Source organism: Gobio gobio, assembly GCF_949357685.1.
Source record: "Gobio gobio genome assembly, chromosome: 10".
In the NCBI taxonomy this organism is placed as follows: domain Eukaryota; kingdom Metazoa; phylum Chordata; class Actinopteri; order Cypriniformes; family Gobionidae; genus Gobio; species Gobio gobio.
In genome coordinates, this window is record NC_137116.1 from 48,250,063 (window position 1) to 48,275,154 (window position 25,092).

The 25,092-nt window shown below is 37.9% G+C and overlaps 1 protein-coding gene across 1 annotated transcript in view; it reads right to left on the minus strand.

Annotated features, from left to right (window-relative positions):
- Positions 1-25,092, minus strand: part of cacna1ea (calcium channel, voltage-dependent, R type, alpha 1E subunit a) — a gene marked incomplete at its 5' end in the record, with an annotated part of 151,052 nt that overhangs the window by 48,021 nt on the left and 77,939 nt on the right. The window contains 5 exons of the mRNA XM_079827079.1: positions 268-383; positions 2,949-3,052; positions 5,181-5,396; positions 6,404-6,540; positions 7,035-7,138. Coding sequence (XP_079683205.1) covers positions 268-383; positions 2,949-3,052; positions 5,181-5,396; positions 6,404-6,540; positions 7,035-7,138 — 677 coding nt within the window. The remainder of the gene's footprint in view (positions 1-267; positions 384-2,948; positions 3,053-5,180; positions 5,397-6,403; positions 6,541-7,034; positions 7,139-25,092) is intronic.

The following is a 25,092-nucleotide window of genomic DNA, read 5'->3' on the forward strand; positions in this document are numbered from 1 at the left end:
ATGTATGAATAAGAAAAAACTAAATTCTGCACTATATCTAGGTCACTAATTAAATATGCAAATTTGTGACAATGATCATTTGAACTTTTTTTAAATGTTAGATTTGGTAAGGAAAAATTGCAAAATAGACATGCATGCATTTTCTTTCACAAGTGTGTCTCTTTTGAACAGTACTCAGCATCAGTTGTAGAATAGGGCGATGGGGCTTTGACAGATTTGATTTACTTTATTTGTTTTGCATGGTGCATTTGCCAGCTCAGTGTGTACCTGCACGGTCGATCCAGGCACGATAACCGTTCAGCTCCCTCTCGATTTGCTGCTGTCTCCTGAGCTTCATGAAGGCTCTTCGGTTCTCCACTCGCTCACGCTCTTTAGCAAACTCCCTACATGAGTCAACAACATACAATTACCCACACAGAGAAGAACCAGAGGGATGGGACGCACTTAATTTATCAAAGTGTTTCACCTGCAGCGTGAAGGAATGAAAGGCAGAGAGAGGGAGGCTGCGTCCCAATTTGCATAATACAATTTAAAATATCAAATCACACTGACTTATGACTTCTACAGAACATATTTCATTGTCACAGTTAAATACTGTAAACTATGGAGAAACATCTCTTTTGAAAAATTAAAACATAGTGAACAGTTTTTGTTCACTCTCCCCAGTCCCATGAAGCACTGCAAATGACGTAATCGAGACGCCCTCAAAAAATGTAATGTTTGCATATGTATTATTTTGCAATAAACTTAAAGATAGATTGTTTATATATATATATATAAATAATCAGCTTCATAAATTATTAGTTTTATATTTCGCTGTTGTTATTAATTAGATTTAATTCGATTATGCTTTAAGTTTGAAGTGTTGTGATTCACCTCATAGCTGATTGGCTTGATTCATTGCTTACAATTCTTTAACAAATACTTTTTAAAAATCCATATGGGAAAAATTTATGGGAAAATGACTTCCGGAACCAGCGGTGCTGAAAAAGGGGTTGCACTCTATGCTTACCAAGGCTACATTTATTTGATCAAAAATACAGTAAAAAAAAATGTTATTGCAATTTAAAATAACTGTTGCCTATTTGAATATATTATATTATATTATATTATATTATATTATATTATATTATATTATATTATATTATATTATATTATATTATATTATATTATATTATATTATATTATATTATATTATATTATATTTAGTGGTGGGCCGTTATCGGCGTTAACGTGCTGCGTTAACGTGAGACTCTTATCGGGCATTAAACAAATATCGCCGTTAATCTATTCTCAAAGTTGGGTTGGGAGCTGGGTCTATACTACACAAGCTATGATGACTTTCGAGTTGACACGCACCCGCCTCCTCTCATTCAGTCCGGTTTAACCCTCTGAACATGGCAGCGTGTTGGTATTGGTGAGACCGGTATGAATTTCGCTCGGGGTTGCACATAACGTTAATTCTACTAATTCCCGCAGATTTTGCGCTCGCATCTGAAGCGCACACACATACCGTAATAAAGCCGCCTCTGACATACAAGTGCAAAAATGAGCTCCTTTTTCCAGCTTATTAATGCTCAAATACACTCAAAAATGTCTCAATGCCCATCTTGGTGAGTTTTAACGTAAACATAGTCGTAACCAGCACACATATTCTGAATGCCTTCGGCAGAATTCAAATGAGCCATTTTAATCTAGATTAATTCCAAGATTACAGTGAGATTAATCTAGATTAAAAAAAATAATCTTTGCCCACCACTAATTATATTATTTTCAGCAGAAAATTACTCCAGTCTTCAGTATCACATGATCCTTCAGAAATCATTCTAACATGATGATTTAGTGCACAATAATTTTTTTTTTGCTGCTAAGTATTATTGTGGAAAATTTGATACACTACTATTCAAAAGTTTACTATTCAATACTTTTTTTCAGCAAGGATGCATTCAATTGATCAAAAGTAACAATAAAGACATTTATAATGTTACAAAAGATATGCTTTATTTTTGAACTGTCCATTCACCAAAGAATCCTAAAAAATACAGTTTCCAAAAAAATTTTTCAACATTATTACAACTAACATATAACATAAGAACCATTATTAATAACTGAGCACCAATAATAATTGATAAAAATAACTGAGAACCAAATCAGCAAATTAGACAGCAAATAAGACATTTCTGAAGGATCATGTGACACTGAAAACTAGAGAAATGGCTTTTGAAAATTCAGTTTTTCCTCCTCAACAACACAAAACCACGCTATCATTGGCTGCCTGATTTCCACATGGGTCCCAACCACGGCACCGATGCACTGAGGGATGCCATGGGCTCAGTGAAACCCTTCTACAAGTTCCTTTACTTTGGACACATTGACAGGTAACTGTATTTAACACACTTGCCTTACAATTTTGTATTATTGCATTCTGGCGCCTCTGTTCAGCAGTACAATGAGATAACTGCGCATGTATCTGTGTACATGTGATAAGCGCTGTTAGCAGAGTTATTCAAAGCTACGTCCGCCATTGCATAGACTCGACTCATGTCCGGTTTCAGTAACCGGATACTGCGTTTGCGTGTGGACGAACAGCCAAACCGCGTAGAAAAAGCTGCGGTTTTGAAAATACCCGTGTTCGTGTGGACAGGGCCTTGGTGAGCATAAGAGACTTCTTTCAAAATACATAAATAAAAAAACACTCAATGATTGTAAACTTTTGACCCGTAGTGTATGTGAACACATAGTAAATGTACAAAGAGAGATGTGTAGAAAGGTAAAGAGATAAGGTCGCTGTGTGTGTAGTAAATTAATCTTACCTCTTGTCTCTAGAGATGAAGTTAATACATTTCACATTAACCTCCGATAAAACTCATTACCCTGGGTCGGCTCAGACATCAGGTTAGATGTAGTGTCAGTTTGTCTTAGAGCTCATTGAGGAAAACAGTACTCACCCTGAAAGGACTCCTAATACCAGATTCAACACAAAGAAGGAGCCAATTATTATTAGAGGAATGAAGTAGAGCCAATTCCATGTAGGGCCTAAGGCATCGTTGGTCTGTGCAAACATAAAACAGGAAGTGCACAGTTCTTAAGCTTCAAAACAAAGAAAATAATACTTTGAATTTGCAGTATTATAATGCCTATATAGATTGCCTAGATAGACAAGGTCGGAAAACCATAAACCCTGCCCTAATGGTGATGGTTCAGCGGGGCTCTACTCTGCAATGCATAGGGTGTGATCACTGCGTGGGAAGGTGGCATCATTGCCCAGCTGAGCTGAGAGGGTGTTCCCCGCATCCCGACGCAGCTGCAACAGCTCAGTTATGAGTGTGAAAAACAAGTCAAACTGTGGCAGCATGACTCACGTCAACATGTATGACACTACATGACTGATTAAAATGATGTGAACTTGGAATTAATATTATTAAAATGTATGATTGTATGTAACAGCTGATAGGATTGTGGACAGCGCACATGGTGCGGTTGCACTTCCAATCCCGACTTGTGGTGGGTCTACTTTCCGATCCTATCTCTCCACAATGCTTCCTGTCCCGTCTGTACTGTCCTATGCAATAATTAAATAAATAAGCAAGTATTATTATGCAATATATCTGTACTTTGTTTTTAATGTAGAAGGGATCTATGAAAAAAGAAGCCGTACTTTGAAAGACGGATTCCCAGACAATTTGACCCATACATTTCCGAATGAATTTTCCAGACATTCAAAAGTAGAAGATCATGATTTTTAAAATGAACTTTATAGAAATTGGTCTCCCAAAAGATTAATTAACCCCCACATCTAATGAATTTGAGGGTGCTTACTGTATATAAGCAATATTAGCAGTAGGAACATGTAATTTTATGCCAAAGATAAACAACAAATCATGATCAAAATACAAGTAAACTATCTTAGCAGAACTTCTAAAATTTGTGTTCCGAAAAATTATTTTATATTTATATTTATAATATTTATATTTAAGCTAAAGGAGTGGATCACAACCCAAAAGTGAATCACAGGTCTATTTGGAAGCGATGCTCACATCCGATGTGCGAATGAATGCCAATGGGCTAAGCTGTGATGCAAAACTACTCATCCATGCCTTGCTCTGGAGGCAAGTGCAACAAGCCAATGTATTTGCCTGTGTGACATCACACATTCACAGTATCTAAATGAGCCATTTTTGGAGCTTGATTAAATAAATGGTTTGTTTATAATGAGGAGGATGTTTTAAGCTATGGCATTTGCAGGATGTTTTAATGGTACAAATACCTCTAATATGTCAAAAGATCAAGGCAAATTTGACGCCTTTAATAAACAATCTCAAACTAAATGCGTGATTGTTTTAAAGTCTGAAGAAGTCCTCCTCCACAAAAATAACTAAATAAATATTTAAAAATGGAAACCAGAAACCAGCACTATGACAGTGAAGAACAGAGCCAGCTCAGCATGTAAATGACACTAGTTTGATCAAAGTCAACCACCTAAGCTTCAGTGTTAGGACTGTCTAACACCTCTCATTTTCCAATACTTGGAGCTATTTGGAGAGAAAACCACTTTGTCAAACCCTTCCAAACATTGTGCCTGAATAGGCTTGTAAGTAGATGAGAAATCAGGAAAAAGCTACACAGTATTGCATACTGTATGTAAGACCCGTGTCCAAGTAGGTTACAGCTGTCAGGGTGGAGGAAGTTCATCAACCATAAATTACATCCATTTCAGCTAAAATGGGCCAGTGGTCCAGAGATTTTTCTTTTGCCATTTATTTATTATTTTGGGGAGAAGGAAGGGGATTGGGACACAACGCAAATGTATTCTGCCTGCATGAGTACCAAAGATCAACATCTCCCAGTACAAACGCTAACCACAAAGCCACAGTACCAACAAACACATTTCTTTATATTTCTTCAGAAAGTTTTATCCACCCATTACTAGCCAAAAACCTCAACCAATGAACTATAAAACGAGTCATTAAACAGCATTAAAATGTGAAATACTGCAAAGATTTTAAACACAAATGCTAATGACCCTGTTTCATCTAAAAACCAAACCTGGTACAATAATGTTTAAACGAGATCTTCTTTAACAGTGCAGTAATGCTTCAATGAGATTACACTTTTATACATTAGTATTATAATACAGAAGCAGAACTGCTACACATAAGTCAGCTGACACAGAAACTCACATTATAGAGAATGGTTGTCCAGCCTTCCATGGTGATGCACTGGAAGACAGTGAGTATGGAAAATAAGATGTTATCAAACTGAGTGATGCCATCGTTGGGTCCGGGCCAGTTGTTATTGCAGGTATAATTTTTAGGACACGACTTGAACCCACATAGGTCAGATTCAGATAAGTCTACAGGAAATGAGAGAGACAAATCATTTTTTTTCTTCATGAACTGAATATTAAATGTATAGTGATCAACTGTTTAATTTAGTTTAATGTATCTGTGTCATTTGTTTGTTTGCTTTACTGTTGGTTATCATGCAGCTAATAGAGGAGGCCCACAGAAAGAGGTGTTTACTTCATGTATGGGAGGAGCCAAGATAGGGCTGTACGATTAATCGAAAAATAACCGAAACCGACATTCAGAACCTCTAACCGACGTATTTTTCCCATGTCGGTTATTTCGGTTTTCCGCCCCGTCAGTCACATCAAGTGCAGTTTGAAGGCACACAGAGAGATGCAGGAGCAGTTATCTGTGTTTATAGATGCTCAGAATCACTATAGTAACTGCATGTTTTACACAGTTTATACAGGTCAGTTAATTGCTGTTCTTATAGCCTACGCGCTGACACACACACACACACACACACACAGACGGCGCGCGCAAGCCCCGAAGCCGCTTTCACTTTCGTGCTCATAAAGTTTGTCAAGTAAATGTGTTTAAAGGCTTGCCAGTTTCAACATTTAACGCGATTGTGAACTATTCAACAACAACAATACGGAACAACAACATTAATCGTAATCGAGTTCAAATTTTCAATTAATCGAGGTTTTTATTTTTGGTCAAATCGTTACAGCCCTAAGCCAAGACTCAGATTTTTTCCTTGAAAATGGTAATAATGTTATTCTGGTCATTACTAATGTTATATTTCGTTATTTAATAATATGTATGTGTATTATTGTAAAAAAATAAAAAGAAGAATGAGTTGTTTGTGACCCTAAAAGAGAGAAACCAAATTTTTGATCATTTTTTCCCACTGAACTTTGGGAAATTCTGTTTCCACTGTTCTTTCTTTTTTAGTATTCTAAAGATGTACACTGGACCCCAGCATCTGACATAGATATAAATGAAAAGATGTATATCTAGGTACTCTAAGTTTGTACATATGTGGTAGTGTAGGCCATGTTCTTACTTTTATTTGTCAGCGTGTGATCCTCCTTACTTTTAATGCCTGATACACATTGCCTGTGGAGTTTTCCACTGTAGAACTCTAGTCCAATAATGGCAAACATGAGAATGGCAAAAAACAGCAGCAGACCGATTTGTAGCAGTGGCACCATTGCCTTCATTATGGATTTAAGAACTATTTGCAGACCTAAAAAAACATAAAAATATATATCAATTAGCATCAATCACACAAAAATCTCACACCCTAGTGAAAAGGAATACAAATTGTTGCCGTTTTAATGCCTCTAGTGTTCATTTCAGCTGGAAACTGCAGTGAATTGTAAGTATAGGTACATTTTTGGAGGTTTGCAGAAAGGTAGGTAGAGGAATTCACTCTTCATTTCTTTAGATATGGAAAAACTTTTTTGTGCACATTTCATGATAACACTGCGTCCTAACCAGGTGTGATGTGGCAGGTTACAGCTGAGTGGAGTGGGATTTTGGTCCAGTGAGAATTCACTGTGCAGCTACCCAGATAAACAGACATCTTGCAACAAACAAAATGCCTTGTTGCATGTTACTTGTTGCGTTTGGATTTATGTCTTCTTGTTTCATCGCTTTGCACCTGATCAGGACCCAGTGTAATCCTCTCACACAAAATAACAGTGTGATTAAGAACTTCATATAGATTCGTAAACATACTAGGAATGCCAGAAACCAGTTTAAGGGGCCGCAATACCCTCACAGCCCTCAGTGTTCGCAGGTCTAATGAAATATTCATGTGGGCTCCTGCTGTGGCCAGAATCCTGTCAACAAAATAAAAACAAACATTGGTTAGGCGAAGAAATGAAATTGTCAGGATATATAAATATTTCACAAATATGTTAATGATAATGTTGGCTAAACTACACAATCTCCATCATTAGTGACATAGTAATTGCCGCTATAGTGATGATTCATAGTAATACTGTAGGTAAAGGTGAGTAATTAGAGCAGTGGTGCTAAATGTGTGTGATCCTTAATGAGGAAATCCCTCTCAATGAATGACAGCCAGCACACTTTCTAATAAGGGTCACTCCTAATTCACAGCCTCCTTCTCATCAGGCATGAACAATGAGTCATCTCATCTCTGTCTTTCATTCAACTCGTTTATTTCCCCGTATAGACCTAACTTCTGTTTTTGCGTCAGCTCTGTATATTTCTATCGCATCGCTTTCGGAAAGTTATTAGCTGGTGAAGTGGATTTACTTATTGTAAAGTTATCATGTATAAAAATCCTCAAATAGAGGACCACGGTTCGGTTCTCCAACTGTACTGCGATACAAAATGAGCAAAATGTAGCCCAATTTTACGGTTTCTATAGTTTGAGAGCAGCACGTCAAAACAACAAAGCTGTGCACACCACAAATGCTCAGAGCTGTTTATGGTAATGACCATTTAGCACTTATCCTCTAATATTTTTATCGTTGCTTCTCTCCCCCGCTAAAGACTGAAAAAGCACTACAAGAGCTGCAGATGACGTAGTCATTTTAACAACAATTAGCAGAAACATGGTGAGTCGCCAAAAGAATAATAATTCATACTTTCGCTAAAATTATTCAGAAAATGAGAATACAGCAAATATAGTCATTTTTTATCTGCCATACAGTATATGACTCCAACTGTTTATTTATTTATTTTTTAAATCTACATTTAGCATTAAGCTCATTAATCAGCATGTTTGGAGCATTTCATAATAAACAATGTTATAATTGGGCAAATTACTTGAAGATGGCAAGGAAAGACCATTAAAACGTTGAAATTTCTAATTAACTTTGTTTTCTGCTCATAATGAGAGAATTTTGATTATGTACATTGTTTGTTTGTTTTTAGTAGATATTTATTTTAAGCAAAACATAAAAATTATCCAGATTTCAAGAGGAAAACCCTGAACAGTATCTTCATAGGTATCTAAATGTAAAAATAGCAATAGATTGATAAAATTGGCAATTGGGCTCAACTGATTAAATTTTTTTTTTTTAATTCTCAGGTGCCAGGGTTTGGCTCTCAGGACCCAATATCCTTTATATTAAGCTTGATTATCCTATCCACCTTTGATGAATATTTTGACTGTTTATGACTTTCTTTAACAAAGTTCTACTGCTGCCCAGATGGAAATATATAACTATTCCAAAAAAGGATGTCTGGACCTCCTCTGGGAAGGAAATATAGAGACCAGACCAATTAGAACTTTAACTGAATACCCACGGTCTATGGTATGTCCTCATTTACACAGCCAAGTAAAGGTGTGTGTTTGCAGGGGGCACAAGGGCACATCCACAGATGAAGCAAGAATTCACAGAGGAACGCAACAGATACATTTTTCTGATTGATCATTGCTGTGTGGGTCATCATACCCATGCAGCCCAGAAAAGGACCTTGTAATAATGTGATATGATTATTGTTGATCTGATTAGAATGAATAGAATCCCTCTTCTCTCAAAGGGAACCCATCAAGGGCAAGGCTCATTATAAAATGCTAATGTTGTCCTTTATTTGCTGTGCTACCTAACAGGAAACGGCAACTCCTCTGTGATGCAGCATGCAGGGAAATGAGAGGAGCATTAGTGTGTGAGAGAGAAGCTTTTTGTCTGCATTCGGTTTCTGACAGCTACCTACTGGATGCCATGTGTGTGTAACCTGGGATGAACCATCCATTCCAACATCTCAACCAAAGCTAAAAATTCTGGATTCTCTCATAATCCAGTTCAGGTGGCACTCCTGTTGTTGACTAATTAAACTCCTTCCCACACCCCACCGAGATGAGAAAGACTGCTAAAGAAAGGTGCATGAACACAAGACACACAAAAAGAGGAAGACACATAAAGAGAGAGCATCAGATGAGAGTGATTTTGTATGGAATGGGGTGAGCGATATGAGCAAAATCTAACAACACAATACAATACGAGTAATTTTATTTGACGATAATGATATATCACAATATAATTATATTTGCTTTAAATAAGGTTATATATCAAAACATTTTATACCATTGAAATTATAATCATAATTTGTCACCAATATCACCAAAAAACTAATACTAGCCCAAGTGAAAATAGGACAACAAACTACAATAGAAAAAAGAAATAGAAGTATATGAAAAAACTTCAAGCACTACATAAACTTTTGTTTTTAAAACTGCATATCTGTGTAAATTAAATATACATGGGTCAATGACGACATATTTTTGTGTCCAAGTGCATTGCTTCCTTTTAAAATAATTTGATAAATTCATGAAATGTATCACTTTATTCTATAAACCCTATTTAGTTTGAATTAATTTTCAGTACATTCAAATAATAAATATTGTGTTTTGGTATCTTACACCCCCCAATGTCAGGTGGTGCAACCATTCGCACAAATGAACAGACTAAGAAAACGATTTAAAATTGTGTTTCAATAAGAATTTCAAAATAAAATACTATGGCATCATTTATTTGAAACCTTTCATTTAATTTAAACAACAGTAGTTTAAAAGCTGCTGAGATCATTGAAAAAAAAATGTGTACAGTCATTTGTATATTCTCAACTGCAAACATGGGTCTTTTATTATGAATTTACAGGGTAATAATAGTAAGCATGATCATGCATCATCCAGGACCCCAAATGATCCTTGTGGCTTTGAAATGAGGTTTGTAGAGCGCTCTCAAATACTGATAAAAGTAGCTACTTTCAAGTAGGGTTAGGCAGGTGCACTTTTCATGTCAGGTGGTACAACCAATGTAAAACTAGGAAAAATGCTAGTTTATCATTCATTTCTGTATTGCATTTAAAAATTCTACGTACGAACAAAGTCCCTATCCATGAAAGTCGGTTCACTCTGCGGCCATATTGGGTTGCTTAAAAACGCAATAAAAAGATTTGCTTTCGTAACCGCACAGCACAATAACATCACGTGAGAATAACTGCGATAGAGACGATATTCAAAAATCTCCAGCCTAGCGGTTGACAAATTTCTACCGGTATAATCGCCCACCCCTAATATGGAGGGTTCCAATATTTTAATTCAATAGATAACCCTGCTAGTGTGCAACAGGACAAAAATAAATAAATGAAAAATACTGATTTAAAAACTCTTTTCAAATTAAGCATAGAAATAGTTCAAATAGAAAGTGCCAAGTGTCTGTCACAACTAGAAGAGGAGACAGCAGACTCAAAGACCAGTTCTTTATTGAAATGAATGAATCTGGTTACAGTATCAAAGAAAGTCGCAGAGTCACCACTTGAACTTGAAAGTCTCTTTGTCCTTAGGTATGGATGAAAGGAAGAGGATGATGATCGCAAAGTATCCACAAGGCAGGTACGCAGAAAGGCAAGTCAGGTAGAGAGTGAAAAGTCCAGACTATAGCTGCGATTCCACCGCAGGAACTATGGACTTTGGGTGTGGTATGTGGTATGTGTTTTGATCACAGGGACCAGGGTCTAAATAAAGTTTCGGGTAAACATTTTCGACAATGAGGTTCAGGCTTTATTAAGCTTATATGCGGAGGACGAAATGCAGCGGGAACGGGAAAGTCACGCACAGTCCTACATCACAGGACTAATTTGCCTAATCTTCACGGTACTTTAGACTTTAGCAACCGGTCTTAAGGAAAAATTTCTGTAGAAACGGTTAATGTGAGAGTGTGGATGGTATGCTTAAATGTGGTGCTGATGATGAGGGTGATTGATGGCAGGTACAGGTGATGATTGAGTGTCTGCAGGTGGGAGCCAGGAGGGATGCTGGGAAATGTAGTGCTGTGTTGACTGGGCTGGAGATAGTGACCGTATCAGGTCCAAAAATACAATTTAGGTCAAAAATTATCATGACAATTAAGCACCCCATCCCAAATCTCATTATTAAATACAAAAAATAAAAAACTAATAATAATGTTATTCTCACGAATAATATGACCGCTGCATGTGAAAAATACACAAACTAAATCTATGAAACAAGCCTTACCTAACGTTGATAAATGTTTAGAGGTATCCAGAAACACAAAAATGTTAAATCTGTAATTTATTGCACAATTACAAATGAGCCATTTTATAGTCATAAATTCAAAACAGCACATATCCGACAAGTGCACATCATGCTATTCTGCAGCACCCTCATTTACGCCAACTTCCTGCAACCGTGCTCATCAGCATTAATGAAGACCTGTATTAAATGATGCATCAGAGACAAAATACAACCTCAATACAGCCTCACACAACTCCTGTAGCCCACCCATAGTGAAATTAATAACTGCCATAGCACAAACCACAGAATATTTCCCGCTTCATTTTCATCAGGGCTTTATAACAGGAATATTAATCCCAGATTGTCATGCATATTAGTCACATCTGGGGTGTCAAGGTAGCAGGATGTCAGCTATTCTATTTAGGACCTGTGAAAGAATTAAAATAGCAGCACAGGAATGAGATGAAAGACCTCACTGAAAGACTTCTAAAGCAAGAAAGTGAGAAAATCGCTACAGCTGTCTACAGGGAGTCTCTAAATGGCAAGGGCACAAATGGTGTTATCAGGAAAAAAAGAAATATTTTAAGGATAATAAATTAGATGGAAAATGTTATGATGACCATGATACTCTGAGATATCTGACAACATTATTTGTTGCATTTATATAAGTGGCAGAATGATAGTTTTCACTAAGAAATCTGTTGCGAAAAGTTTATAAAACGACCATGCCCCCTGCAAGCATTGTGATGGATCCATCAGTACAAATTATGTAACATTAGCACATGTTCAATTATGCTTACATAATTCATAACAGCTTGAGTTTAGCATTTGTGGTTAGCATTTACAAACACTCTCTAAGCCTAATGCAAAGATGCATTCATATGTATACTCTATATAGAAAGAAACACAAATTCCATGCGAGGAAAGCCTCATTCCTCACTTTGAGAGGAGGTTGAGAGGAAGGAGAGAGATCTTGACTGTTTTCTCTGAAAACAATATTGTGTGGGGGCGGGTCAGGAACACAAAGCTGGTGTGAAGACAATTCCCTGGCACTGAATGAACAGTATGACATGTTACCACTAACAAAAGACCACAAGATCTCCATAAAAACCGTGCAGGCTTCCTGTGATTCATGTGAGCCTGCTGTATAGTCAAAGTTCATACTAATGATTAACACGCAGGATTAAGCACTGCAAATAGAAAGAAATTGCACTGTAATATATACAAATCTAAAAATACGATATACATCTAATTGAGAAGAAAAGCTGCGTAAAACACTGCTACATAAACTCTTTAGAGATTAGGCCTATAAATTGAATTTCTGTATACATCTTGAAATTGAGTTTCTTGTTCCTTACTGTAAAATACAAAGTGACCTAAAGAAAAAAATATGATCAGTTTGTGTGTTCCCTGGGAACTGAAACTATGACATTGCAAGTCTTCATGATATTCTGAGGTCATATTACAGAAGCACTACAGCAATTTCAGTTAGAAACTGACAATTTGTCAGAACTTGACTCTAGACTTAGACAAGAAGTTTCTGTAATACGGCACATCACCCACTAGGTGAAGTTTGATAACTTAGAAAAGTAATTCAATAACTTTTTTTCAACATTGCATTATTTTAACAATTTACTCTCCATAGCAAATACAGTATGTGCTTCTCCAGTCCAAATTCAGAAATAATGATGGTTGCCTCAAAAAAAATTACTATTCTAAAAAAAAAAAAAAAAAGAACAACCCCCCCTGAAAAAGAACAAAAAGGCATACAAAGCCTGTGGGTTGTATAAGCTCTGTTAGCCAACATAATCTTTTGCAGATCCCAACCTAAATTTAAAAATATAAGAGCACTGTGCCATTTAAAATAACACTTAATTTGATCTGCAAACAAAATGTCAATATGTGCAAATCCTCTCAATATTTCAAAGATATCATCACATGCATTTTAGCGGTCCGCATTCCTCACAATGTTGATATTGTGGTATTTCCAGTCTTCTGTCAGTTAGGCAGACAGTGCTGGTTAATTATCTCTGCCCGCTGCAGATACACGGCTCTTTGATGGGCCCCTGACTCACACATGCAACCGTTACATTGTGACAGATGGCATATGAATCATTAAGACACCAGTATATCAATTATTCATCATGGGTAAAGAGCAAACACTTAACTAATTGTCAAACACACAGGGAGAAACGGACAAAGAGAGAGAGTGACAGAGAAAGTAAAAGACAGCAAGAGTCAGAGAACAGACATCTGAAACCATTATAAATTACAAATGAGTGCTAATGATGCCCAATCACAGTGTTTAATCACTTAACCTAAACAGCTTGATTAATTTTTGCCTTATAAAGCAAACAGTAATAGGCTATGTCACATAGCAGCATATAACAGTCGTGAGACCTAAAGTGCAAAAAATAGTGCTAAAAATGCTAAAAAAAAAAAGATATTTAGCGCTCTAACAAATTATACATAATATGCATTTTTCAACAAGAAAACAAATTATAAATACAGACTCCAATATAGACAGGAACATATTTATATTGTATTATAATATAGTTGCCAATACCCAGCCCTGTTTGGCAAAGTAAAATGCTCTGTCAGGGTTCTCCTCTGACAGTTCTGTCAGTCTTTGTTTCATGTCTCTGTGTTTGTGTTGTGTGTCACCACATGGCTTTGTCTTTGTTTGTGTTTGCCATTTGCTCCTCTTGTCCTGCCTCCTTGTTTCCAAGTACGGTACCACGCCCTCTTGTTTAGTCATTAGGCTTGTTAGACTTCATGCAGCGATGCGCAGACCGATAAGCGGCTGACTTGAAACAGTGCATGCCAAAATTAGAAATTTTAATTGAGGCAGCGCCGACACCATGTGACTATGACGTATGCCAACAGTGCCGCGAGAGCGATTCGATTCACTACATGACCGTGATCACGTGTGTTTCGTGTTTATTCTAAAACCTTCAGTTCCACTAATGCTCACAAATCAGGTTTTTTTATAACGGTAAAAGCTCTTTTCATGTAGTCGCAATGTTATATTTTCATGTTTATCAAAATAAAACTGATCAAAAATGTAGACCCCACTTCATTGATAGTGTAGGCTTATGTGTTGACCTTTATTCTTGTACAAACAGGCGCTGTATTAAGCAGTGCATAAATGGAAATGTCTCTGAAACATCTGTGTATTTGACAAATATTGCATTTATTTAACTTCATCTGTTATAAAGTATGCAAACAGCGCGAGCGTCACTATGGGAAGAAGAAATTAGGCTTGTTTGAGATGAAATTCAGCCGAGACTAGGCGACTGCAATGAGGGGAGGAGTGAAAAAAGTGCAGGCAAGACGGACAGTTCTCTCTTCTCGTAGTGGATCAGACACCTGCGAGATCAAAGGCGGATATCGCGGGATTCACATGCACATTGTTGCTGATAAACTGGAAGTAATTTAAGTTCTGTTACTTTTATATAAAAATAAATATTATGAACAATACAACAAAAGTTTTTGTTATTTATTTCCATTCGAAAGACGTGTTTATCAATAATTTTTTGTTTAATTACATACATGTTTTTATTTCTATTTTTTATAAATATGACAACAATCACATAACCCACAGAGAGATCACACTGTCCGAGAGTTTTGGAATAGTCACTAGGGCTGGGTTTCGATTCAAATTTCAAGAATCGATTCGATTCCGATTCTCAAGATCTTGAATCGATTATCATTATTCGATTCGATTCGATCCTATCCGATCCGATCTTCGAGATTTAAATAAGTGTTTTTTAAGAAAGCATTTTTTTCCAGCTGTTACCTGAATTACAGGACTGTAGTTATGCAACATATTGATACTATTATTATAGACATTCAACTGCAAATTAATGGAGTATTGATGGTTGCAAAGAACAATCCCCCTTCCAGAGTGTTGATACAACTGCTTTCACAAACTTGCACTGGTGTAGATGACAGAGGACGCAGAGGTATATCAGCAGCAGTAGACCAATTATTTAGACGCGAACCTGATGTATAATTAAAAATGACATTAAGAATTGACATTAAGATCGCAAAGTTAAAGGAGGCGCTAAGCGTCACCATAAAGTTTTGCGCGATAACATCCAGGGAATCACCAGACCCGCCATCCGTCGTCTGGCTCGCCGCGGCGGTGTCAAGCGTATCTCCGGTCTGATCTACGAGGAGACCCGCGGAGTGTTGAAGGTGTTCCTGGAGAACGTGATCCGCGATGCCGTGACCTACACCGAGCACGCCAAGAGAAAGACCGTCACCGCCATGGATGTTGTGTACGCGCTGAAGCGGCAGGGACGCACCCTGTACGGCTTCGGAGGATAAACGCCTGAAATCAAGAGAAACCACAATCTGCCAGATCGCAGCTTTTAGCGTTTCTGGAGTTTTCAAAGATGCCATGTTCGTTGTTTTAATGTCCTTCCACCTCGCGCGAATGCGTGAATTCAGTGACGCGGCAAATTAAAATGTAAGCCTATTATTAAATCGATCCTCTGAGTTACGGATCGATCTTTAGAAATTAATATGAAAATCGATTCAGAATTGGTGAATCGATTTTTTCAACACAGCCCTAATAGTCACACATAAAAACATGATATCAGAGTTTTAAAATCAAACATTTTAAAAAAGAACCATACATCACGGTTGTTTAAACCAATAAGCATCAAGCTGTGTCGTCAGCAAGTCGTTTTCCATCATGCTTTTGATCAGAATCCGACACGTCCGCCTTGCCATCGGCAGAGTTTTTTGACACATGTCAGTATGACATCAGAGTAAGTCGGACCACGTTCGGACACATTTCTAACGGTCATGCATTGCACGGTGGTCACCGGTGATCGGTTCTGTGCAGATTTTGCTCATCTCAAACGAGCCTATTGTCAGACTTCATGTCTCCGTTTGCAGCTCCTCCCCACCTGCACATGGCTACTCTCGCTGATCGGTTGCATCCAGCCGCAGCCGTTTTTGAACACACCTAACGTTTGGCCCTCATTTGTCTGAGTGTGCCTACCCTTTCCTCATGTGCTCAGCTCCTCGTTTGCTCAGGTGAGTGTGCTCATCTCTTGGCCTCATGTTTTGCTAGTTCGTTATACATTGTGCCACTGAGTTCGTTGTCGTTGTGCCCTTGTGCTGATTCTCTAGTGCTAAGTCTTAGTTCTACCATTGGTCCTGTCTGTCTTGTCTTGTTTCCTGTGTCTCCAGTCCTGTCCTGCAAGCAGAGCTTCCCTGGCCATTGATTTCCTTGCCTAGCAGCAGGCCTGGTGCAGAGCCTGTGATACCCAAGTGCATGGCCTTTTTAGAGTTCCTACCTGGCCATCGCTGGTTTCCTCTAGTCTCGTTCTGCTCGGCCATAACTGCTCTCCAGCCTGCCATCATCTTGAGCTAGTTACAGTGGTTGCTCTTCCTGTTTGCCTGTGATTGTGTCCCATACCTGCCCACTGTTTGGAAAGTGTTCACATCCTCACCATATCTTGTCTTGTCTGCTGTTTTGTTAATAACCCCCTGAACACTCATTCCTGCATTTGAGTCCTCCCTCATATATCCGTGACGTGCTCAGATGGAAAAATTTGCCTTCACTGTCATTCAGGAGCCAGGAGTAAATATTCATTCATTACATGAATAGTTAAACATAAAGGTGCAAAGCAACTCGAATGTCTAGGATCCATCGAACAATGTGTGAATATAACAGTTTTTGTTACACTACAAGTATTTTTTAACCATTGTGTCCTCAAACTGAATTTCTACGGCATGGATTTTTCACACCCTCACGTTTTTCCAACATCAGTGTGAGGGTGGATCAGATCAGGTCCTGTTGTAATCATCAGACAGGAAGTACATCAGACCCTGCTCTACTGGCAGCTGAACTCTAGGGCAGCCACTACTAAATTAAAAAGTAAATAAAAAGACCTAGAAAAAAGTATTATTAGAAAACATAGAAAACTGTTTTTTTTATCTAAAGTTGACAAGGAATAAAATACTAAAGCAAATGTCTTGTTTAATGTTTGTTAATGCATTAACTAATGTCAACTAATGGAACCTTATTTTAAAGTGTCACAGAATACAATTTAAATGAAATACGAATGTTATGAAATATTATGAATACCCCCATACCCCCTATTACATAACATTTAAAGTGTATCAGTTAGCTCATCATCTAAGGTTCAAATGCTTCCTCCACCATCACTGGAGCTTCACACAGCAGCAGGGGAAATTCTCCCTCCATCTGGCTATATGACACACCCCCTATTCTCACCATAGCAACCCCAGGCCCAATCAGCACTGCCCCTGATCTTTCCTGTTGATTACAGTGAATATAATTTAAAATGTTGGTGTGAACATATAATTGTTACTATTATTAGAATCTCACTGTATTATAATTGGTTTCTTAAATGCACTTTTACTACAGATATTTCTGATTGTGATTGGGTGGCACGTTCCAAGTGTGTTGATTACATTTTTATAATTGCACAGATATGAAGTAGTAGTTCCAGGTTTGTTGATCACATCACTGTTCCACAAATGCTCACTTTACCAGACAGAGAGAGAGAGAGAAAAAAATGAGACAGAAACAGAGTGTCCCAGCCAGTTATTAGCCATCCTGTCAGTGTGCCAAGCCAGTGAAGGAGAAATTACAGGCCCCAGAACAGGTCCTCGTCCTGAAGAAACTTGTTTATCCGAATGACTTAAAATAGAGAGCAGAGATTAGCCTGATGAAAAGATCTTGCATGCATTTTATTCACTAATTCCTTCTTTTAGCTCTCTATATGTAACTCTTCAAAGTTTTCAAATTGGAAAAAGACACAATGTCAGTCTGTTAGTTATCAAACACAGAAACCATCAAATATTGTCATCTTATGAGCAATTCACAGAGCTCATTAGTTTAAAATCGAAAAATGTATTGTCCAACAAAAAATAGTGTTAAATGTCACACATGACTTTATGAAACATGTCTGAGTGATTGCTTTGTTTTTTGAACTGATTCATTGACAGGTAAAGTAACTGCCCAAATGAATTTCCCACTGCTGTGCTACAAAACATTGATCCCAGTCTGTTTTTTTAAGGTCTCAACAGACAACCAGTTCATTTTGTGGCCACAGACCGCATCATGTTGTCTTTTTACTATGTTGGACAGATGGGAGTTGTTGCAGCAAGAATTAAACAGGAGGTTCGGGTTAAGTCAGAAGAGACCACCCACTGGTCTCAACAAACACTTATATTACTGGAAACAGCACTTCCAATGCTCCCAAAGGGCAAATTCACACAATGTTGTATTTCTTAGCTCTCAGAGACTTACTGTTATGACCTGCTCTTGAGCATAAAAAAGAGAAAGGGAGAAAGAAAAAGTGAGTGTGGAGCTGAGAGCTCACTAAACTATAGTGCAGAATGCTCTACTGTGTATTTAAAGTTATTTCTTCACTTCTTATTATATGATCACTATCACTCCCATATAGCGTCTACCTCATCAAGACACCTTGGCAACATTAATGTTCCCTTTCTATCATGTAATACCAACTATAAACAACTGGCATGAAAGCAATCAAGCAAAATGTGCATATGTGAACCTCTACGATGACAAACTCGGCTACATTTCTTTAATAATTAGGGCTGTAAAGCGATTCATTTTTTAAAATCTAATTAATTACACAATGTGGCGATTAATTAATCAAATTAATTAAATGAAAATATACAGTATAATAATCAACTTCATCCTGGAGTTGTAGTAAAACAGCTATTATACCAGCCTACACAGCCCTGACAAGTGCTGAAACAAGCCTATTTAAAATATGACCAACTTTAACTGCATCTCTCTGAAGCACACACTCCACCGGTGAGCTCTCCAAACACTTGACCATGTGATCATCATTCAGCAAACTGATCATGAAGAGATGTCGAAGTTCACTTTTGCTTTGAATATACAACGAGCATGTGAAAATCAATTCAAGACCATTCATTCTTTTTATGAAATAAAAAGGTGTCCAACAACTTTATTTCCTATAAATTCATAAAAAGGCTTTACAATTGATTAGTTGTTCTGATATTTTCTTCAATAAAAGAAGTGCCGTACTAACTTTGCAAGTACAGTTTTGTTGGAACTATACTGTATATGAAGGTTCCCAACAACAAATCTCTGACCTTAACCCTGTTTTCACAGCTCATCGCTACCTAAAGCAGGCATTTATCTACTCTATATAAATATTATCTATATTATTTACAGATCACAGGGGCTTGCTCAAATTAGCATATCCTTCTAAGAAATCATTTGAGCGACACATTACAGTCCAGATTGTTTTGTGTCACAATTTAATTTATGACCATTTAAGTTGCATTCATGACTGAAAATTACTGTGTGTGACTGTGAAAAAATATTTGGGCACACCAGTGTAAGAACCCATTTACACTGCATGGTTCAAGTGACCCAATTCCGATTTTTCCCTCTCATGTGGCAGAGATCGGATACGACATGTGAACATGTAAACAGGAAAAAAACGCATGAATTCAGATATCCTCAGATCGGATTCAGGCCTCACTCATATGTGGTAATAAATCCGATATGATTCGGATACGTGCATTTGCGTCTGCCATGTAAGCAATCAAATCGGATATTCACCAGTAAATGCGAGTCGTACGTCATTGAAAAAGGGACGGAGGCGAATGACGTCAACTCAGGTGGACACGGATTGTGATCAAGAGCTCTCCTCTTTTTTCTTCGCCTTGCAGGAGCAATTCAAATCGGAATTGTGCATCAAGACCTGCAGTGTAAATGCGACTTAAGTGACCTGATCGAAGGAAGCTATAATCAAATCATAATAAAAACTCCCAAAATGCATCTACACTGATTGGCTGCCTTTAATACCTTCAATAAACAGAGTAAGCGCAAAAAAATGCAACATTCTACATTACAGAGATTAAACATTATGTTTTTGGATATTTATATTAACAAGGTGAACAGGCTTGTCAAATTAAATTTGGATTATAAGAAGCAGGGACAGAAATAACAATTCTGTCAAAACATCAAAATTATAAATGCTCTCAAAATTTGAGATATGAAGGCAAAAAAGACCCCTATATGATTTCTTTATTTTTAATATTTATAATATATGATATATTTAAGCAAAAACAAACAAGCAGGAGGGATGTTTCCCCCAGCACGATTGACAATGATATTGATTTAATACAACAATTCAATTAACAAAAAGCACAGTATATATTATGTGACTTATATTTTAGATGCAATATTGTTTGTTATTCCTCTAAAATATATAATATTTGGAGAATAGTTCTAATAGTTCATAGAATCATAGCAACACAGTGGTGTCTCGTTGATGAATGAATCTGCGTTTTTATGTCCCCTTTAATTGTACAGTATTAATTCTAATCCGATCATGAAGTAGAGAATATCAGTTTATACAGTATATATAGAATCCTGGAGCGCCATATGGAACATTACCAATACATCAAAAGAAAGCTGCAGGAGGTGAGGTCTTTTGCGCAGATCCTCCACCTTGTCCACATACATCAATCAAGCTGACAGCTGATTGGTCCAGAGCATTTGAACGACAGCTGTATGCCTGCAGTCCTTAAAGATCAACCATATACACCAGTTGTGGCCAAATTACTCTGACAAAACAGGCAGGGGAGAGGATTTTATGAAGCTAGATGTTGTAATGCACATTTACAGTAATGCACTATATAAGGCAAAGAGCTTCATTAAATGTTAGATTGGTCACTCTTTGATTGCAATCAGTCAATTTAGATTGTTTTAAGATTGTTTCAAATTATAAAAGTCCAATATATTTCCACATATTTCAATTTCATGGCAAATCAGACTTTTCTTGCTCTTTTTAACTTAATAAAATGGTGTTGTATGCAGCATGCATACATACCATGCAGACATACTCTAATGTTCATGCTCTACCAAGTCCATCCAGAGCATTTATAGAAAGTTGGGTCATAAATTGTCAAATTTGTGTTGGAACCATGGGCACATTAACATACGACTGCCCAAATTTTTTTTTTATTGATCCACCCCTGACTGAAAAAAATAAATCAATTAAATGTTCACACACAGTTTTGTTTTGTTTGTTTCTTTGCTGCAAAAAAGTGGATTCTAAAGAATGTAAATACTACAGTGTATTTTAAGTGTTTGAAAACATGGAAAATAGATACAGCTCTGAAGAAAATTAAGGGTTAAGTGGTCATTTAATTTTTTCCAGAGCTGTAAAGATGTACCGATTGACCGGCCAGGGACCGGAATCAGTTTTCCCGCATGCTTGGCCCGGACTGGTGACCGGCTGGTCAGTCTCGTGTCTTTCCAATTCCGAGCCAAGCTGGCCAGCGGCACGGGCCATAACATCAGCTGTGCATTCTCACATACCCGCCTCCTCTCACTCATTCGTCTCATTTTCTCCAGGTAAATAGTGCTTGTATTGCACATTTTTTTACTAACCCCTTATTTACACTGCACAAGTCTGCGGTGCGTTACAGCTCCAACATGGCCACCGGAGCTGATCACGGCCACTCTAGTCAATGTTTATACTAGGCATGGGCATTTTTGCCAATTTTTCATTTCGATCATTGATAAGTCTCAAAAAACAAGTACTCAAGTACTCGGGAGGCGGAGCGTGTGCAGGGGCCATGTCCATCATGGAGAAAATGATGGACATGTGTGAGATGGTGGTCCAGTGGGTTAAACCATGGAACTGATATGCAGAAGGTTGCTGGTTCGATCCCAGAGGTCACCACCAGTGTGTCCTTGAGCAAGGCACTTTCCTCCATGTTGCTCCAGGGGGATTGTCCCTGTAATAAGGGCACTGTAAGTTGCTTTGGATAAAAGTGTCTGCCAAATGCATAAATATATGTTGAAAATTTGTGTTGACAAATAAAAACATGACATGAAAACATGAACTTATGACTAGAAAAAATAACTGCTAGATTATGATGCATCTATGTTTTTGAAAAATAAAATAAAATGAAAAAAATTCCTTTAACAGCTGATACACGGGGAACTAAAGCACAGAGAATTTACAACATTCTATTACAATCTTGTTCTCATTATAATGCTATGTATTTGACAGACTGGCTCTGTACATCTTGCACAGTATTTCATGATCAAAGTGATTCCAGGGCCAGGAGTGCACACTTTCAAATCCAAGTTTTCAAATTTCGCGGGTCTGGAAGGCATGCTGTCTAGTGATAACCAATCAGACCTCAGGTACCGCCCAAAATGCCGTAATAACCAATCAAAAAAATAGAGAAATATATATATTTTTTATGGCGATCATCGTTGTCAAGATCGATCGCCGCCGTCACATTGGAGTACTCGAGTACACTTGCCCATCCCTAGTTTATACCAGCCACGCTGAGCACATTTCAGAAGCAGCTCTCCGTGTCGCTTCGCTAAAGATCTATTTTTGAAGAATGCCACGTACAAATACTCTCCTTCTCCTCAGGCACTGTATGTGAAATATAGATACAATATAATTGAGGATGTATTTTAAACGACTAAAACACAGCAACAAATCTTTTATCCTTGTCGTAATGCGTCATAATGTGCCACAGAAGCGTGCAGTGTAAATGAGGGGTAATTCCCGCAGGTTTCGCACTCACACCAAAAGCGCACGCACCACTGATCAATATAAGTAGCAAGAGTCGCAAGTACCAAAATGAGTGGCTTACTGCACTTAAACGGTCAAATACACACAAAATTATGTCAGATGCCCGTCTCGGCAAGTATTCAGTTAAATACAGTCAGTTTTGGAACATAAATAGTTGAGAAAGATGACCCATGTTGTGTAACAGTATATTGCAGGGTTCCTCAGTCCTGGAGGGCCAATGCCTGCAGAGTTTAGCTCCAACCTTGATCAAACACACCTGAGCAAGCTAATCAAAGTCTTAGGGATCACTAGAAAATCACAGGTAGGTGAGTTTGATCAGGGTTTGAGATAAACTCTGCAGGACAGTGGACCACCAGGACTGAGGCTGTGTCCTAAAACTGGAAAATGCTGCATTTGGAGGACACATTTCAAGGTAGGAAGGCATCAAGGCACATCCGAATCCAATGTTAGCTTCACTTCCTGCCTACTTAGATGCCTTCATCTGATCGCTTTTTGAAGACAGCATAGATGCATCCTCCGCTGCCTTTGATATCCCACAATCCTATGCGTTCCATTTCTGTGACAGTTGAACTAGAAAAAGAAAGATGGTGTCTGAAAGTTGCGGTTGCTGGTCAGTTTGTGTGTAAATGTAAGTTTTCCACTTCTGATGGTATTTCTAGCGAGAAATTACTACTGTAGTAATTAAATATTTGTTTAGTTACCACCAAATCGCTCTCTATTTTGCTGTAGACCCTTAAACTGTTACGCTGCCTCAGAAGTCTTTCCGAAATCAGTTTTGTGCAGGTGCCTTGATGCACAAACACTGCCTTAAGCCGGGTGCACACTGTGCGATTTATAATAGTCCTTCACAATTGTTCCTTGTCAGACTGTAAGATATAAGTTGTCATAAATGTCAGACTGTACGATGATCAAGGCACGCTAAAAACGGACGCACGCAAGAAAACTTCTTTTTATATCATCCATCAATGATGTGTTCGGTGACAGTGAAAGACGTGGCTCATGGATATCGGATTTCTCAGCAGGTTGGATCGGGAAAATCCGATACGTGAATTAAGCTGGTATCGGTCCCGATACCGATACTGGATCGGATCGGGCCCATCCCTATTTTAGGATTTGCGAAATTTGTCTCAGACGGCCAAATCGTGGCCAAAATCGCTCAGTGTGCACCGGCTTTACAAGTCACTGCCTAATAAGACAGGGATGCAACAAGTCCTAGGTTTTTGTATGCAGCCCAAGTTTGAGGAACCCTGGTATATTGGATGCATGCATAAACTCTTAAAATGATAGCAACCTAATATTCCTGCTGCAATCTGTCATGTTAACCATAGAACAATAGACAGAGAAAATCCCTCTCTGCTCTTGACTAAATAACTTTTGAAACTTTAATTGTAAACACACATGTAGAGGGAGCATGTATACCCCTGAGGGAGGGGTTCTAGCAGACCAATCACAGCGCTTGCGGTCCGCGTAGAATTGATGCGTTGTTACATTTTTGGAGAGGTGCGCGTCACAGCCTACGAAGCAGCTACGGCATACACTCCACGCAGAAGTATAAATTGGGCGTTAGACCCACCCGAAAAACTTAAAGCCGTGTTTATTTCATATCTCTCTTTATTCTATTGCATTTATTTGTGCTGTTGTTTGCAATTTGTTAATTTGTTCTTATTTTATTACTGACTTTTTTTTTAAATGAAAATACAATTTTGCATTGAAGAAAAGTTTTGTTTGTATATGCTGTCAATTATAGTTCTTTGAAGGAAAATCGGAATCGGCAAAAATCGCCAGCTCACATTTACAAAAAACAAATATGGCCAAAAAATTTGCAATCTGTGCATCTCTAAAAATAGAAATGATTTTTATAGAAACAACAGCTTCTCGCCAGCTCTCTCTTCAAAGAACAAGTTCAGGGTGACATGGAGTTTCACACTGTTCCTGCTCACTGAGCATCTGCTTCACATAGTCAAGACTCAAGCCTGCTGTTCTTACATCAGCAGCTGAGGTAATGATAGAGTGTGTGAATGCATTATCCAGAAGAAGCTGTATTGTGCTAGTCACGTGGCACAGTAAAGGAGAAGCTAGACAGGCGCTATAATTAACACACACAATGTGTGCACATGACGCACACAAGCTCATGTGCATGCACACCAGCATACATGCTTGT